At 37.5% G+C, this 18,523-nt stretch overlaps 1 protein-coding gene across 2 annotated transcripts in view; it reads right to left on the reverse strand.

The window, feature by feature from the left end:
- Positions 1-809: 809 nt before the first annotated feature.
- LOC127620010 (transcriptional repressor p66-beta-like) overlaps positions 810-18,523 on the reverse strand; it is a 70,595-nt gene continuing 52,881 nt past the window's right edge. For both annotated transcript variants that reach the window (XM_052093065.1, XM_052093066.1), the window contains 10 exons: positions 17,345-17,731; positions 16,963-17,092; positions 16,709-16,840; positions 14,053-14,181; positions 13,270-13,440; positions 12,048-12,402; positions 11,368-11,570; positions 11,177-11,287; positions 10,397-10,604; positions 810-5,510 (listed from right to left, as the gene is read on the reverse strand). In XM_052093065.1, the coding sequence (XP_051949025.1) occupies positions 5,374-5,510; positions 10,397-10,604; positions 11,177-11,287; positions 11,368-11,570; positions 12,048-12,402; positions 13,270-13,440; positions 14,053-14,181; positions 16,709-16,840; positions 16,963-17,092; positions 17,345-17,730 (1,962 nt within the window). In that variant the 5' untranslated portion in view covers position 17,731 and the 3' untranslated portion in view covers positions 810-5,373. The remainder of the gene's footprint in view (positions 5,511-10,396; positions 10,605-11,176; positions 11,288-11,367; positions 11,571-12,047; positions 12,403-13,269; positions 13,441-14,052; positions 14,182-16,708; positions 16,841-16,962; positions 17,093-17,344; positions 17,732-18,523) is intronic.

Raw genomic sequence — 18,523 nt, forward strand, 5'->3', positions numbered from 1 at the left:
TGAGGCATTTGCAAAAATTGAAGGTCAGAAAGGATACTAAGGCATATTCAAAACAAAAATCGTTTTTTTTCGAGAGGCACTTCTGGATATCTCTCATTTCACTAAAATACCATAACATTACAGCAGTTTACAATAACATTAATATTTTCCAAACTGAATAATTCTCATTACTGACAATCTTTGGGTGATTGGGTGTATGAAAATCCAGAACAATTAGTTCATCAGACTGAAAAAAAAAAAAAAAAAGCAAATTACCCCCAAAAACAAAAATGCATGCCCACTGCTGTAATGTGTGGCAGGAGTAAAATATACAATGACAGTTTTGTAATGACTCCCAAAGACATCATCCATTCAGATGATCATATACGCACCTGATTCAACTAACACTGGCCGAATTGGACCAGAGTAATGGACATTACCCCTAAGAGAGCATAACCATGATTCTGCTGGCATGATACAAGGGAACACTGATGCAGTGGGAAATAGCTAGGATTGTTTTGACCAGATAAAATCAAAGCTTATAATGAAGCCAATTAGCCTGGATGAGTGTGAGAACTCTGATTAAGGGGTCATAAATTCAAAAGCATTACAGTATGTTGTGGTTTTAAGCTCGAGTGACCAGAAAACATTGATTGTTAACAGGCACCATGATGAGTCACATAAGAAAGAAGTCACACTAAAATAAAGATTAAGGAACTGCAGTGAAAAAGTTTTTTTTTTCAGGTTTGTTAAAATAAACGTTTGAACAAAGAACATGATAAATGATCTCTTGAAAAAAAAATTGTTACACTCAGAGAGATAAACTGTTCCATCCTTTATTAAACATAGCTTGCAAGTGATAAATATTACAAAGTTATTTCCTCCAAAATTAGCTTATTTTTTTCAGTCAATGCATAATTGTTGTTAATCAACCGGCAGTAATCAAACAGCATTTTTTTCACCTCCATCTTAGACAGTTAAATATCAAGGATGTGCAAAAGGTCTGGATTAAATGTTCTAAACAAAAATAAAAACTTGACAAAAAGCACTTATTTCCTTGACTAAAATCAATAATTGTTTAAGCCAATCTCCAGTACTTCATTTCTTTTTAAACTGTACACTTTTTAACGAACCATAGTTTTCTTTTACAAACGGATTTCAACATATTGCCATTTACTTCAAAATTCAAACTGGGTAAACTGCAGCTAAGTCTATTTAAAAATATTTGAAAGCTCAAATGAAATTTTGAAAATGAAACAGAAATAATGACCCCAAACCCTCTCTCCCACTTCAACAGAAATTAACTGTACTTGCAAACAAAAAACAGGTGAATATTAAAAAAAAAAAGAAAAGAAAAAAATCAGCAAAACAATGCAAAATATCACATGGTGGAGAGAAGTAAATCCCAGCGCTAGATCTCCAGAAAAGCTGATTGTCCAGTCAGAGAATTATGGACAGTCTATCCATGACATGAAACTTGAAAAAGTATATCTAATAATGTCACAAACCTTAGAATCAATACTTGCATGTGTGCAAATTGTCCATCCATATTATATATTTTTTTTGTCTAATGATTTAAAGGCTGAAGGCAATAAGCTTTGGAACAGTCAAAAACAAACAAATTTTTTTTTGCCATCGTATACAATGTATACAATTTACCATGAAAAAGAAATAAGAGCATTGTGATTTTTTTCCCCATCAGAGAAAATTAAATTGGGATATATTGAAGAAAAGGGATATATTGAAGAAGGTTTGTACTGTAAGCAACAGAAAAGAAAAAAAAAAAAATGTCACGATCTCCCCTGTAGGGTAAATTGCACCCAGTAATTTAGCTAAAAGTAACGTTATTGAGCATTAGCGTGCTTTGATATAACAATTATTATGATAGGTCAAGAGATTTGGTCAAGAGAGGGATAATACTGTCAAATGTTTCATCCAGTCTATTTCCTTTAAGACCAACACTTTGTGTGGGACATCTGGGAGAAAAGAACTTGATTATGGTACATCTACTTAACTTCAGTGTTTGAAATAAAAATAAAAAGGTAACCAAAAAAGTAACAAACGAGACTGTCCCATCATGTGCCAGTCCAAAGACTACAGAATGGATCAAACGCTCCACCAGAACAAAGATTTTTTTCTTCTGCAAATACTACATACTACAAAAACTTACAGCCGGGGAGAAAATGCATCTAAAGAGCTCATTCAAAAACAAGAGAAGTATAATCCCATACATTTTGCACATTTGTTACACAATAATACACAGTGATCACAAAACGAAATGACAAGCTTCACAATATTCATGGCTTTTTGTTTGCTTTTCTACACAATATACAACCATTTTAATTTCATTTCATTATTTTTAATTCAAGGGGGGAAAAAAAAGCATATGTACAATAAGTCATTATTACTTCTGACCTAGCAAATATCGTGTCATCTGTTCATACATTTTTTTTTGTTTGATTAAATTTGATTATTTTCTTCTTTTTTCTTTCTTTTCTTTCTTTTTTTTTTTTTTTTAAGAAAACAGGTGAAATTAAACAACCAAACAAAATGGAACTTAATCGAGGAGTTAAAAGTTAAACTTCAAAAATCCAACTCTCATAAATATGAACAGGTATATGGATCCATCTAATATAGTCTACAAGAGAGAGCAGGAGAGAGAAATGAGTTTTACTATAAACACCCTACGTTCATTTCAAAATAAAAATAAAAAAATAAAAATAAAGATTATAAATTTGGACTAAAGATCAAATCATCCCTTTAAAATCAAAGACTGAACATAATGACAAACAGGAATAGATTCATCAATTACGAGAACAAAATGATGTAAACATTCTACCATCTAATATTGCACCTGTAAATTTAACCCAAGGTAGCTTCAAAATCTTTTTTTTTTCATCAAAAGTTGCATCGTTTTGCCACAAATCAGTGGAATTATACAGGTCACCATTAAAAAAAAATATATTCAAACTACAAGGATCAGTGATTATACACATGACCAAAAGATGTCTTTCCATTAATTCACCGCTTTTAGAAAACACTTTTAAACATCCAAACTTGACCTGCATGGTAGACCTCAAAAAGTGATTTCCAAAAGGGTCGAATGTTTCATTGTAAATGCTAAGGCTAGAAAAAATACAAGTGCTTTACTTTTTGTCAATTGTCTTTATAATCATCTCATGACCCATGTCACTGAAACATAGAGAACTACCCCAAAAAGGTATCTAAAAGGAGTTGATGGTAATGCTGACTAAATCTGACAAAGATTGCAGTTAGTGACTGTGGTCTATCAGCCAACCAGAATGCAGAAATTTCCTGCACAAAAACACTTGATCACTAATACTGCATATTGACTAAACACTGCTTGTATTGTCACTATGGACAACATTCAAACGGAACCACCCGACTGCCTCCAGGAAATCTTACATGACTTTTGAAACATAAGAATAAGTCTATAATTACTGTACCATAACTTGAAATGCAATCATCAGGAGAAAAAGTAGGTCTCTTTTGAAAAGATGAGATTCACTGCACAATACACAAAATTATCTTTCTCCAAACCCTCTCCGAGACATCTGATGGCATCCATACCTTAAGATCCTGTGAGCTGAAACATTCTTGTCCTCTTTTTTTAACCATTTTTTCAATTAAGAAGAAGTGCTCCTCCACAATGAGGCATCTCATGTGCATTGCTTTAACACGATTGATCCTTGTCAATGCCTTCTGTTAAAACTCACGTTAACAATCTATGCATACACCATTTTTCGAATAATTCCACCTGTTTGCCATTTCAACGATTATCGTCTCCAGTGGCATTGTACCTTTCAGATACATGACCATTTCGGATGGAGACGCCGACCAAATAAAATAATATAAATCAAGAACATCAAATAAAGGCATGGAGGGGAGAAAACAAAAAACCCAAGCGCAAACAAAAAAAAATCAAAAAGGTGTCCATGGTGACAAAATGCTCTGGCTTCATTCTTTGTGGTGGGGTGACACATGACGTTGTCACAAAAAAAAGTTATTTGACAAGCTGACATCACTGCATCCTTTAAAAGAAGGCATTGAGAGAAATGGGAGATTCTGATGGTGGGCACATACATATCAATGGTAAGCAAAGTAATGGGCCTCAAATTAATACCTTTTTTTAGTTTCATCCTGTACATTCACTAACAGTGGACTAGACAGTACCAGTGCAGGCCCTCTCTGCTCTTTACCCTTCTGATGGTGTAGCCCATTTCGAACACACTTACATCCATTCCTCTGTGTGCAGTACATCATCTGCCATCAGTGTATCACTAGTCAATCTGTAGATAATGTTGGGTGTTCTGTATTTGTTTAGCCTTTCAAGGCAGAACCAACATTGATCAGCACCACTGTGCATTGAGGATCAATCAAATCGATGTACATGAGTCCGTCTCGGGTCTTCTGGACTCATTTGTAGAAAAGGCTCTTGTTGGAGGACTCTGCAGTTTCAAATGTGTGAAGCTACAAAGATTAGTCTTTCGAAGATAAGAAAGTTTTAAAAAGGACAGTTCACCTAAAAGTGAAATTTTGTCATAATGTACTCACCCTCATGTTATTCCAAACCTGTATAACTTTGTTTCTTCAGTGCAAAACAAATAGCAGAATTTTTAGGACTGACAGCTTCACTCACGCAATCACTTTCGTTGTATGGTTAATGATAGTGAACGGTAACTGAGGCCAACATTCTGGCTAACATCTCCTTTTGTGTTCCAAGAAAAAAAAAATAAAAGAAAAAAAGATAGTCATACAGGTTTAAAATGGCATAGGGATAAATAAATTATGATAGAATTTTAATTTTTGGGTGAATTATTCCTTTAGCCATTCCAATATCAAACTGACAACATGAGAGAACTCGTCTAATTTTTCCAGGGGCGATTGAGGGAGGAGGCTTTAAAAATAACCTTTTATATTTTTAAGGGACCCTGCAATCTGGCATCCTCCCTCTAAAAAGAAAAAAAGTGTAAAAAGGGCAAGAAAATAAAAAGATTCAAAAAAACCACTAAACATACTAATAAGTGTAATAAGAATAACTGTAACAGAAGCAACAATAATACTACTAATAATAACTGTGATAATAATAGAAGTAGCAATAACAACAGCAATAATAAGTTGAGATAACAATAAAGAGATTTGCTATAGTAGGAAACTGAAGTTTGAGATGCACGGACAGTCTGGTGTTTATAGTCTGGCTGATTGAGCTGTTCTTATGGGTTAGTTGGGTAGGCACACGGACAGGCACTGCATGCGATGGGGTGAGGGTGTGTGTGCGTGTGTATGTGTTGGGGGAGGGGGGAAGTGGGTTGTTCTGATGTAGAACAGAGGGGTGGTGGGGCGTCCGAGGGGGATCTGCAGTCCTGTCAGGGCTCATTTCTGCCCAGTGATGGACTGGGATATGGAGCGTGGGGGAATCATGTCGAGCAGATACTCCCGCTGACGGTCTGCTAGGCTTGATGCCTTGTGGCCCCCAATGGCTCCTGGATTTAGATAGGCAATATTCAGACCTGAGATAGAGGACAAAGTCAAAGAGAGAAGGACAGGACACAACAGGAAAGAAGGAAGAAAGACCAAATGTTTAGAAAGTACCAAAAATGTTACAAAATAGTTACTCAAAAAAGATCATTTGATATTTTACCTTAATTATATGAATATAATTTAAATGAAAGAATATAGAATGCCATTTCCAAGATAATTTTATTCAGGCTACACATCTAAAACAAGCTGAGAATTGGATTCCTAAATTAATTTATTACTGTTTTATACATCAGTAAAATCAAACAGACAGTGCCTAAATGGTTCACATTGGCCCTCTTAACAGAATCAAAAGCTAGTGTAATTAAAATTATGAATAAACTATACACAGTGAATCCAAAATCAAATTACTGTGAGATATGTTTTTTGCTTTAGTTCAAAAGCTTCTTTTTGAGATTCAGGGGTAGGATTGGATAAAAATATATATTTTCTGATGCATTGTGATCTCGATATCGATTCTTAAATCCCAATATCAATCTTTTACTCTATGAGGCAACCCACTTTTGTGCTATGTGACTAAGAATGTCTGTGATTAGCCACTGGCTGGTACATTTTCAGATTTCAATCACCAGTGAAATAGAAATAAATTAGCATATAAGTACCACCAAGATCCTTTCACAGTGTTGAAAGGAAAGGTTTGGTTTGACTGTGATGTGTGTCCTATTTTATATATATATATATATATAAAGAGCTGTCTAAGTGAATGCGATTAAATGTGTAACGCATACATTTTTCTTTAATGCGATTAACGCATTTACCAATTTTCACAACAGATTATGACATTTTATTCAGCTCCGTGAGAGTCCTGAACTCTGGTTGGAATGGGGTGGAACTGTTGTGATGTGTTTGGGGAGATACACTGATGCACACACCACAAAAACACCCAAAAGTGATTGCGTGTCAATGTTCAAGTGATGGAGAAAGAGCATCTTAATTGTTTTGTTCTTTGTACAAACCCAGATGGGACCTATGAAAATCCACCTTCACATGACTCTCTGGAGTAGAGGTCGACCGATATATCGGTTTTGCCGATTAATTAAAGATTAATGCAAAGATAGCAGATTTCTGGAACTATAGGTCAAAGGTATGTTACCATCTATTTGCATTAGTTTATTTCCAGTTGGTCACGTTTATGCATTCGTTAGACAGTTAAGTTGCATATTGAACACTAATGACGTGAAAAAGCAAATTAATAACTTCATGTAGCCGAGAAAAACATATAAACAAATCAGAAACGCATCTGATATACATTAAACATTTTTATTCTCACTGTAATACGATGATTTCAGATCGATCACATTCTTGTTATAAAAAAGGCTAGACACAGTGCAACAAATACAGTTTAACAGAAAGCAGGTGTCTCAATATGCTTTTAAAGTTCTTTTTATTTAGACACATCATCTAAAAAACAGCCCTCCTGTATGAGATGCTGAATAAACAAAAACAAGGGAAACAAAGACGTTTACATAGAAAAACAAATGGATGGTTGCAAAAGCGTTTGGTGTGAACAGCCCCTTACAGTAGGGAGGTACTTGGGCGTTGCATCTTGCTCTATTATAAGTGTTTTACAGATTAAGCAATGCATTGTTTAAATGCTTTGTCAGGATAGATGTTCAACTTGGAAATGTTGTATGTCTCAAGTTCCTCACGTTTGGTTCTTCACTGTAATGAATAAATAACAATGTGCTAATTCGCTGTTATTATAGCTTGAGTCTGGGGTAGTATACTGTGGCATCAGTGCAATGGTAACACCATGTTAACTGCCTATTGAAGAATTTCCTCCCATCATTTTACTTTTGACTTAACATTTCAGAATATGGACCGAGTAAAATTTGCATTTATTTAGTTTATGCACATTAGTTGAAAATGAAATGCTCTTCTTTTATTTTAACAGCCAGATAGGAATGTTCTATGCAATAATATAACGGTGTGTAAGGTTTATGTATTCATGGCACCCTCTTGTGGACTAAATTTCAAATATTAGTTCATATATATTTATTTCATTTTAAAAAGTACAATACATTTTCATGGTTCAGTCAGTACTGTTTACTTTTTTAATAAAGTTCAGCACTATTTTACTTTGAGTGTTATTTTTTCATTTAATGTCAATTTTACAAACTATCGGTTGATTAATCGGTTATCGGAAGGTACTGCCCAACTTAGTTCTCCACTTCAAAATCCACTTTTGGTTGACCTATACTCTGGAGAGAAGCATCAGTATTTCCCTGGCGCAGTGTTGGGCTTCTGTCTTAACGGACAATTCCGATTAATTATCAATTAAGTGTGGAGTGCCAGCGCTTTTAGTGCATTTTTAATTTTGTAAAGGGATTAATGGAAAGGATGTGGCGAGAACCGGCTTAACAATATAATTCATATTTAATAATAAACTCAACCAAAAAGACAAAACGCACACACAGGTGTCAGACAGCTGTCCATAAATCTGTGGTCGTACTGCTGTCTTTGGTCGGCCTTTATCCCTCTCGAGGTCTAATTAGCCTGAATAGAAACTATTTGAAAAAAAAAAAAACCACACACAATCTGCGGTTCTCCGATACACAGTAGCTTGGTCCTCTGCAACTCCTCCACCCTCTAATGGACGACAGCTGCGCCTAACCAGGCAGATCGGAGGCAGTCTTCTGGCCCCTGGCGGATGGAATACCCTGCCGCGTTCTCGGGAAACAGAAGGGGTCTCCCCCGCCCTTGGCGGCGGTTCTCCCACTCCAGGCGGTCGGCCGGGAGCCCCTCCCTGCACGCGGTGGTCGTCACGAATCAGCCACATTAAGCGGCTGGTAGGGGTCCCCCCTGGCAGTGGCCCGGACCGCTCCAGGTGGTGGGCTAGGAGCCCCTTCTCAGTCGACAGAATTTTGTCCTCTCTCGGGGCGGTCAGGCTATTCTGTCCCCCAGCAGATGACCGCGACTGCTCCGTTGGGGTGGATGGTAGTGGCGAGGAAACTACTACGGCGCATCCAGTGTAAAGGGATTTAATGGAAAAGAGGAGACGAGAAAATAATAGATATACATAATAGTTTAATATAAAACTGATCCAAAAAGGCAAACGTACACACAGGTGTCGGACAGTAAATCTCTATCTCGGTCACACTGCATCTTCAGTCGGCCCTTATCCCTCTCGAGGGCTAAATAGACTGATTAGGGGCCGGGTGTGCGGAATCACGACCCGGCCCCAAAGTCAAATTTAAGCATTTTCAAAATCTGCGATTTATCGCTATTTACCATGAAAAATCTAATATTTGCACCCCTAGTTCATCACCGATCCTACACCAAATTTCAGAGTGGGTGCAAGACTATGTAACTTGAAGGCCTCTCCAGGGCTCTGTCTAACCATTATATGACCAGGTGGAAGATCGGTGATGATCTGGGTGTGCTTCAGCAAGGCTGGAATCGGGTATATTCGTCTTAGTGAAGGACGCATGGGTCAAGACACGTACAAGGTTATCCTGCAAGAAAACATTGTCAGAGCATAAGGAAGCAAGTTCCCCAACTCTGAGGATTGTTTTTTCCAGCAGGACAATGCTCCATACCATAGCCAGGTCAATCAATGTGTGGATGGAGGACCACCGGATCCAGACCCTGTCATGGCAAGCACAATCTCCAGAACCCATTGAAAACCTCTGGAATGTGATCAAGAGAAAGATGGATGGCCACAAGCCGTCAAACAAAGCCGAGCAGCGCCAGGAGTGGCATAAAGTCACCCAACAACAATGTGAAAGACTGGTAGAGAGCATGCCAAGATGCATGAAAGCTGTGATTGTAAATCAGGGTTATTCACCCAAATATTGATTTCTGATATTTTCCAAGTTAAAACATTAGAATTGTGTTGTTTAAATGAATATGAACTTGTTTTCTTGGCATTATTTGAGGTCTGAAAACACTGCATCTTTTTGCTTTTTTGACCAGTTGACATTTTCTGCAAATAAATGCTCTAAATGACAATATTTTTATTTGGAATTTGGGAGAAATGTTGTCAGTACTTTATAGAATAAAACAAAATGTTTACATTTTTTACTCAAACACAAACCTATAAATAGTAAATCCAGAGAAACTGATAATTTTGCAGTGGTCTCTTAATAATTTCCAGAGCTCATATATATAAGCCACAACATTAAATCCACCTGCCTAATATTGTGTAGGTCTCCCTCGTGCAGGGATTTTCACAGACAACAGTCTCTAGAATTTACGAAGAATGGTGTAAAAAACATCCTGTGAGGGGCAGTTCTGCAGATTGAAATGCCATGTTGATGAGTGAGGTCAACAGCGAATGGTCAGACTGGTTTGATAACTCAGTCTACGGTAGCTCAGATAACCGCTCTGTAAAACTGTGGTGAGAAGAATAGCATTCTGAGATGCGGGTTGGCACTGTTTTGGTGGCACAAGAGGGACGTGGCTGATCGATGTGTATGTGTACACACACACACACACACACACACACACACACACACACACACACACACACACACACAATTGATGGAATGCATGGATTTCTACATTTTTAAAAAGCTAAAATGTGACAAATTATGTACTACGATGATAAAATACAATGTTAAATTTATTTTCTGTAATTTACTTAATTTGCCCTGCATAATTAACAGCATTAGCTGAGAGAGAATTTCTTTCATATGTAAGCAAACTGGACATTATAACTGAAATATAAACATATTAATTGGAATTGAAACAAATTGAATCAAGAGTTTGTAAATCATAATTGAAAGAAATCAGGAAATCAGTATGAATACACAGCCCTAATTAGGTGATATTTCCTCAGCACTCATTTTCCACCACAAACACCAGTGAATAATTGTAATTTTAATTTTATTTTTATTCATTGCGAAGCCCTACTCACCAGGGATGTTGTAGATCTGCCTGCGGTTGTCATGCTGAGCCCGACTGCTGCTGCTGCTACCGCTGTTGCTGCTGCTGCCACAGCGCTTGCTTGTCATACCAAGCAGCCCACTGGCCACCGAGAGCTGGGAGGCCTGGGCGAAGTTAGAGAGGACACCTCGCGCTGAGCTGGACAGACCCCGCTGCAGAGAAGCCTGTGTTTGCGGAGTCTGAGAGAGGAAACGTCAGATAAGTGTTAAAATTAATTACACCTTTTTTTATTATTAAACTTACAATGCCATTGCTTAATTTGGAATCACCAGTGATTAAAATGAATGACTAGCTTAAAAGCCAGATAAAAGCTGTAATTTTATAATACATAAAAACTTTTCCAAAAGATTAAATGAGTCTTAGTGAGAGTGCATTGCAACACCATAAAAAGGTGTATTTATGCAGAAATTACAATTGTTCATGTTTTAAATATAAAATTATGAATATGGCAACATTAAACAATGACTGAATTATAAATAAGAATATATTTATACATTTCTAAAATATAATATATTTCTAAAAATATATGCTCTGTCATGAAAACAACACAGTTTAAAGCTACACTGATGCAGCATTTCATTTACATTCAACCAAAGCCACATCCGAGCAACTTTTGATACTAGGGGCTGAGACGGCTCAGAGCTGGCACATTTTAGTATGGCTTTTAGGCAACATTGCATTTTTCTAAAGGATTTTCAGCCACCACAGTGCAGCCTTAACTCTGGTGTGAAGATGTCTTTAAAGTGCACACCTGTCGGAGGGCATGGTGTCGGATCATTGTCTCTGCTTTGCTCACACTGGGCACAGTCTGGGCAGAGCTGGGGGACAGAGCAGCCTGCTGCTGCAACCTCTGCTCAATTTCCTGTCAGGACAGGGGCAGAAGCAGAAAGTCAGCCCACAGTTCAACATACTACCAGTAGTAAACGACAGATTTTGACTAACCTGTTCTTGCTGTAGAGCTTTAACAAAAGCATTCTTCAGCCTATTGGTGTGCTCTGCTTTAAGGGCCTTCTTCTGATTGGAGGTCATGCACTGCTCGCAGAGGATACGGCCACTTTTCTCCTGCTTCCAGTGCGGGGTGAAGTCAGTCCTGCACTGAGCACAGAAGAACGGCTCCACATGTGGCAGTGACCCCCGCATTTTACCTGAATGATGACAAAAACAGAAAAGAGACAGTTTAGTGACAAACAGAAATACCTCTGAATGGCAGGAAAATCCTAATTTCTCTAAACAGCATGAGTATAATTTTACTCATTTCAACCTCATTTACTTCCTATTATTTACTCTCTCCTCCATTTCAACCCTAGAAAACAAAACTCACTTCTCCCCTTATAATGCATATGCAGGTCTAAAATTAAACTTTTTAAACAATCCACTACTTGTCTGATCAATGAAAATACATTTTAATGACAATTTCGATTGTGTGAGTACAATATGTAATTAGATACAAATATAACAGATGGAGATAAAAAAAAAAAAAAAAAAAAAAAAATTCACCCACATATGTAAACTAATGACCCACATAAGGATTTTTAGAATTAATCATCCAATATCACACTTTTTTTTCTCCTAAGGGACAACAGCATAGAATCCAGATGCATTTCATTGTTTTTCACTCTTACCCTGACTATCAATGACGCTCTGCACCACCTCCTCCAACCCCACCATGTAGATAAACTCAGAGTTGGCAGCAGAGGGCAGGAAGTGCAGCAGGGGTGCTGGAGGTTTAGGTGGTGGGATCTCCAGCAGGGTCTTCTCTAGCTGTTTACGTAGGGCAAGTTTAGCAGCTGCTTGGCTGCTGGCCTGGTCGTTCAGAGAAGCAACACTGGATGCACTGGATAGGGTGGAGGGGCTGACAGCACCAACCCCAACGCCAGCCACGCCAGCTGCTCCTGCTGCCTGCATGTGTGCCAGATTCATGTAGATAGTCGAGGAGGAGCCTGAACGCTGAGAGACCCCCACCTGCTGACTAGCAGCCTGCAACACACAGAGCAAAAGGGCAAACCATCAGCAACCAACAAAGCCCATTTCTTATTATTGGTTTATGAAAATATTTTTGATATATTCAATATAATTTTGTTGGGGATATTATATTAAGAGAAATCATGAATACGCGGTGATTTAATTTGGCCTTTAAATTTCTTTAAAAATTATTAGAATAGTTTCACATCCCCTCCTAGTGTTACGACTCTCGAGTATGAGAGCGTTAACAAAGAGATATTTTAAATATTATCTAATTTTAAACCTCAGAAGTAAAGAGTTGGGAGTTAGGAAATGCAATCATGGTCCATGAAAAAGTTATTCTGAAATATCCATTTCAATGAATGGGTCCAACGACTCGGTCATCTGTAACACTTTTTACATGCTTAAGAAATGTTCCACAAAAAATATATGCAAGGAAATATTGTTGTTTATTACAGTGTATTATGTTGGTGACTGTAAAAATGATTAAATAACACTGTTCATTTAGTGTCTTGATTATTTTATTAAAGTCTTCTTTAAAGCTGCTTTGAAACTATGCATATGTGTATTTGCTATGCAAAAATGTATATGCTCTGAGAAGGCCAATTAAATGTACATAGAGATAAATATTGAATATCGTAAAAACTGAAAAAAAAAATGATTATCTAGCAATATCACCCAGCCTTGGATCATGCATTTACACGAGGCCCGTAATAATGCATTGAATGAAGTGTAAATGTGTCACAGCAATTCCTAGGACAGTTAATGAACATCAAAAAACTAATCTGAGCTACATTGTTAATAGTTTAAAAGACCAATATCAATAAATTGCAGGTATAAACAACACTACAAAACAAATTCAGATTAATGTTGTGACCGTACCTGCTGATAGCTCACTGTATTACCCAAACCACCGGTGGAGGAGCGGCCCATAGCAGGTTTGGAGGGCAGTCTCTGACCCTGCAGCTGGGCAGGGTTGGGTGCAATAACCCGTTGTGACATCATCATAGGGGGCAAAGATGCATTGGCAGCAGACCTGATTACTGTGTGGCCCTAAAAGAAAAATGAAAAGCATACAGACAGTGATTAATCATTTATTATAAATGTGCAATTCCGTTTATGGCCACTAGATGTCAGCTGACACTGTGGATCAGATTGCACATTGTTGACGTCAATGCTTTTGTTTTTACTCAACAGATGGACCAAAATTAAAAGTGGTAGCTGGTTACAATCTACACTCTTATGCAGATATTAAGGTGCTGCTCCCATGGAAACCAACAGCAGGCTTTAACATGTTCAGTCTAATATGTACAACATAATTCATGTTGTGTTCATGTGCAGGAAATGCATTATGAAAAAATACCGGAAGCATTTTTGCAATAGGATTGATTAGCGGTAAATGCATGTTAAAAAAAGATAGAGGGGTATTTACACTCTATTATATTAACATACAGAGTAGGAAAAGAAGATCAATTTTGTGCAGAACCATTTATATGGCCAAGTATGAACGGAATGTGCATAAACCAATCGGATAGCAATCGTTATCAATCAAGATGCATGAAATGATTTAGTGTAAATAGGCCCAGAGATAAACACACTTCTCATATTTAGGCAGCATGCTGAAACCAAAAAACATTTTGGTGCGCATGTTCAAAATGTCTGCACCTGCACAGTACGCTGATTCTGAGGCTCAGAGGAGTGCATGCCGGGCCGTACAGGTAGTTTGCCCAGCCCCTGAGAGCTGTGCATGGGTGAAGGTTGCACTGAAGATGGGGCATTCTGGACCACCGGCACCTGAAAGAAAGGAAGACAGGTCAAAGAGGGTGCCAAGTCCATCTGCCAAAACCTAGAGCTGCCCATGGTCCAGTGAGATGGTTTTACAATAAAAGTAACTGCAAATGACTTTTGTACCACTGGTAGCACCAAACAGAAATGGGAAAAAATTGATTATTTTGGGATTTTGTTGACTGTTTGGGACAGCGTTGGGAATAATCCAATTACGAAGTTATTGGTTACTGTAATCTAATTTATTTTAGTATAAAGAAGTGTAATGAATTACATTTACAATTCTTGTAATCAGATTACAGTTACTGACTTAATATAATTACTTTAAGGTACATTATAGGGTTATGCTTATTTCTAATATATTATTTACATAGAATACATGAATTATGGCCCCGTAATCACGGTGATTCACAGAAGTCACTGTGAAAGAGAAATGTGACTTGTATGTAGCAATGAACAAGGAAGAAATATACATTATTTTGAAATTGTTGAGCAAAAATGTCTTAGAAAGTAAATTAAATGTAAAGTAATTAGTAATGTGATTACATTTCCAATTACGTAAATAGTAAAGTAATCTGATTACAATTTTAGAGAAATTATTAGTAATTTGAAATGGATTACTATATTAAGTAACTTACCAAACACTGGTTTAGGAATTGTATGGGAAATTATTATATAGAAACAGGTAGTCCAGCCACAAACTCATGCCACTGAATGAGGTTTGCAGAGAGTTTTCTGAGGAACTTGGTGAGACATATTTTTTTTTTTTACTTTTAACAGAGCCTAGGAATGACACATATTGCAGGGATATTTGTCAGATAATAGGGACATTTTATGCATTTATTAAAAAAAGTTAAAGCCACTTTAGCAATTTTGGATGTCAAACAAACCATATATATGTACCCAAAAACAATGGTATTAACATAGTTATATGGAAAATCATAGTAATACCATGGTAACTTTTGCTACTTTTTCCCTTCCCCGTAAAAAATTTAAAATAAAATGTAATTCAAGTGCAAACAAATAAGGTGCAAGCAAAGTGTGTTGTGACACTTAAGTGTTTATGGGGTTTTCCTGTATCTGGAGAGACACTGACATGAGATCCAAAAGACAAAACATTTCAATGCTACAGTACACTGGCAAACATCACACAAACCTGTGATATGTTATTCTTAAGGTTATCGGCTGCCCATCTCACCCATTACCCTATTTCACCCCAGCCATCAACTAACGTCCTTTCAACTAAAAAAAACTATTTACCTCAACAGTTTTTTCTGGCTTTAATATAGCACTCAGCTGGACATAGGTGGAGGTTATTTTGCTCTGTGCTAAAACAGTGAAGGTGAATGTGCTGTACAGAGGAGCAGCGGTGCATATGTGGAGTACAAATATAGCCAGTTTTAGGCAGATATCTAACTGGTGTTCCACAATCACAGAAATAGTGGTTGCTTTACTATTAACATTTAATTGAGGACTGTAGGGTAAAGGAACAACAAGGTACTTCCAGTCCCATTCGTTACAACAGTAAAATTAAAAATATTACATGTGAAAATTACAAAATTACATATCTTAAAATAACAATACTTCAACACCAAGTTGATACCAAAACTGGAGAAATGCAATACATGCATTTCTACTGTATTGCAGTACTGAAACAATTTGGTCCATGGTTGGCAAAATTACAAATAATAATGTGACAAAGCCTTAGCTAATGAATATTAGTTTGAATATTAATGAATATTAATTAATGCTCATGTTGCTACATAACCTGCATCCAGTCACGTGACCTAATTAATATTTATGAACCAAATGTTCGCCATAGTAGTGTGCATAAACTCGCACCCTGGTGCTGTCTGACTGAACCTGGGAATGCTTGCAGGCACTTTGATGTTGTGTTTTGTACCGTTTAATATGTAAACATCTACAGTTATGCACTTGGCAGACTAAAGTACATTCGAAGTATAGATTTTATGTTTATTTCATGGAAATCAAACCCATGACCTTGACATTATTAGACCATGCTCTACCAGTTGAGCAACAGCAACTCAAACTTGTTAAAAGAATATTCCAGGTTCAATACAAGTTGATTAATTTATAGCCAATTCTACAACTTTGTTGCCATGACGATGTAATGTCAATAAACCCTAAAACCGCTGTAAAATGACGATTTACACAATTTTACAGCTCAAATAATATATGGAGTAATGAATACAGAAAAATGTATGAAAGTGCTTTAATAAAATTATTAGATTCACATTTCTGCCTTTAAACCTTCCAAAAACTGGCCCCATTCACTTCCATCGTAAGTGCCTCAATGTAACCTCATTTTTATTTTTTTCCTTTTTAAAGGAAGTCTAAATACATTTTTGTGATAATCGACATTATGCCGTAAATTCTGTTGATTGAGCTCAACCTTTATTGAACCTGGAATATGTCCAATTAAAAAACTCTCTACTGTCTATTTCAAGTTTAAGTTGGCCGGCCCAGGTGCCGCCAGGTGTAGTAGGTGACAAAGTACACTGAATACGATTCTGACCTTCTGCACCAAATTCTCCTTCTGCATCTGACTCTGTCTCAGTTTCTTCAGAAGCACCAGCTTAGCCTCCTCCAGTCGGAGCTCCTCTCGAAGAGCTTTGATCATCTGCTGCCGTTCCTCACCAGTCTTCCCCTGCAGAACAAATGCACAAACAAGAGGAGAGTAATGACATCAGCAAATAAGTTCACAAGATTGACTCAAGAATTTAGTGATGCGTAAGCAGTCAGAGATCCTCTATCGGATAGATGTAGTACCTTGAACATCTCCAAGTTGGCTTGATGCAGTTTCTCCTCAGGGAGGGGTGTGCTTCTGGGGCTGGTTGCCTCATTGTCTGATAAAATTATAATGTCTGGTGACGGAGTGCGTCGCTCCCGAACCATTTCACTGAGGATCACAAAATAAATTTATTTGAACAACCGAACAAGCATGTTACATATCAGTATACTGAAGTTACATCAACATTCTCCCATCCTTTGTTAAACCCAAAAACTGGGTTTGGGATAAATCATAAGGGATACACAAATACCACTGTGAAAAAGTGAGTGTGAATGCAGTTATTTTCTTTTGTGGTACTCAGCAATACAGATGCCTGTATTCTTAGTAATACTGTAATTTTCTCCTCTCTCATAATCTCACCTTCTTCTGGCACTCATGTCCACTGGCTCATCTACAATATTTTCCTTCCCATTCTTGCTAGGGCCCCCGTGGCCCCCGACTCTCAAGCTTCCGTTCATCTTCTCCTCATAGGCAACAGCTCCCATCAGCGATGAGCGATGTGTCTCAGCGATGAGACCCTGACTGCCCCCAGGGACTTTACCCTCTGCCATAGCTGCCGCCACCGCTGCCCCCTCCAAGGCAGCAAGATCCTTGCGTTTGAGCAGAGCCAGCATCTTCAGTCTTTCCATGGCCTCATGACCCTCCATCTTTAAGCGCTTGGCCAGGGCCTCCTCTCGCTCATCAGGCACCTCTAGACCCCGCTTAAGCAGGTTCAGCCTCAACGCCTCCTCAGACATCCGCTCCATCCTATCAGAGAAATGACAGAGAGTGAGAGATCAACTCAAGGTTCTAAAAGTAAGTTAAACAGGCAGTCACATTACACTTCATGCTCCATACACTCTCATTCAAATACATCCAAACGCAGGAGACCGGAAGCCTGAGCTCATGCAAAGAAATTTCGAACTACACTGTGGAAGAAAGTTTAAGTTTTGCGAACTCTTGACCTGCAAATCTGGATGACAAGACGACAAGTGATGAATAGAAAACCGAAAAGTCACACACTGACCTCTTGGCTCAATTAAAACATTTTTTTTTAAGCTTCATGTTTTTATGGTTGCTGGAAAGCGAGCAGTGTATATTCTACCATTTTTTGTATAATATTATTTGTTATTGGCAATTGATTTATATTTAAAACCACACGCTCATCCGGATCCATTTTGATGTCCGAAATAATTTTGCGTTCTCCAAGCCAAGCGTGGCTTTGTAGGAAAACATGCAGAATGGATTTAAATATAGTCAAATGCGTGTCTTATACTGAATTAAATAAGCTAAAACATTCAAATGTGCAAAAGGCAGTGGCTATTTAAAAGGAACTTTATGATCAATGGCTGTTACAATTCTGTGAGTTCAGCAGGTGAAGGTTTCATGTGGACCTGGTAATAGGCACACAAGTACAGTTCCTATAATTAAACCAGAATTTCCAAAAATGTTTGTCAAAATGATGTTTCAATAACACATTTCAAATCAGCAATAAAATCAGACAATAGAATACATTTTTGCTTCATTAGCTCAAAATCACTAAAATATATATCGATTACT

Source organism: Xyrauchen texanus, chromosome 26 (assembly GCF_025860055.1).
Source record: "Xyrauchen texanus isolate HMW12.3.18 chromosome 26, RBS_HiC_50CHRs, whole genome shotgun sequence".
Taxonomy (NCBI): Eukaryota; Metazoa; Chordata; class Actinopteri; order Cypriniformes; family Catostomidae; genus Xyrauchen; species Xyrauchen texanus.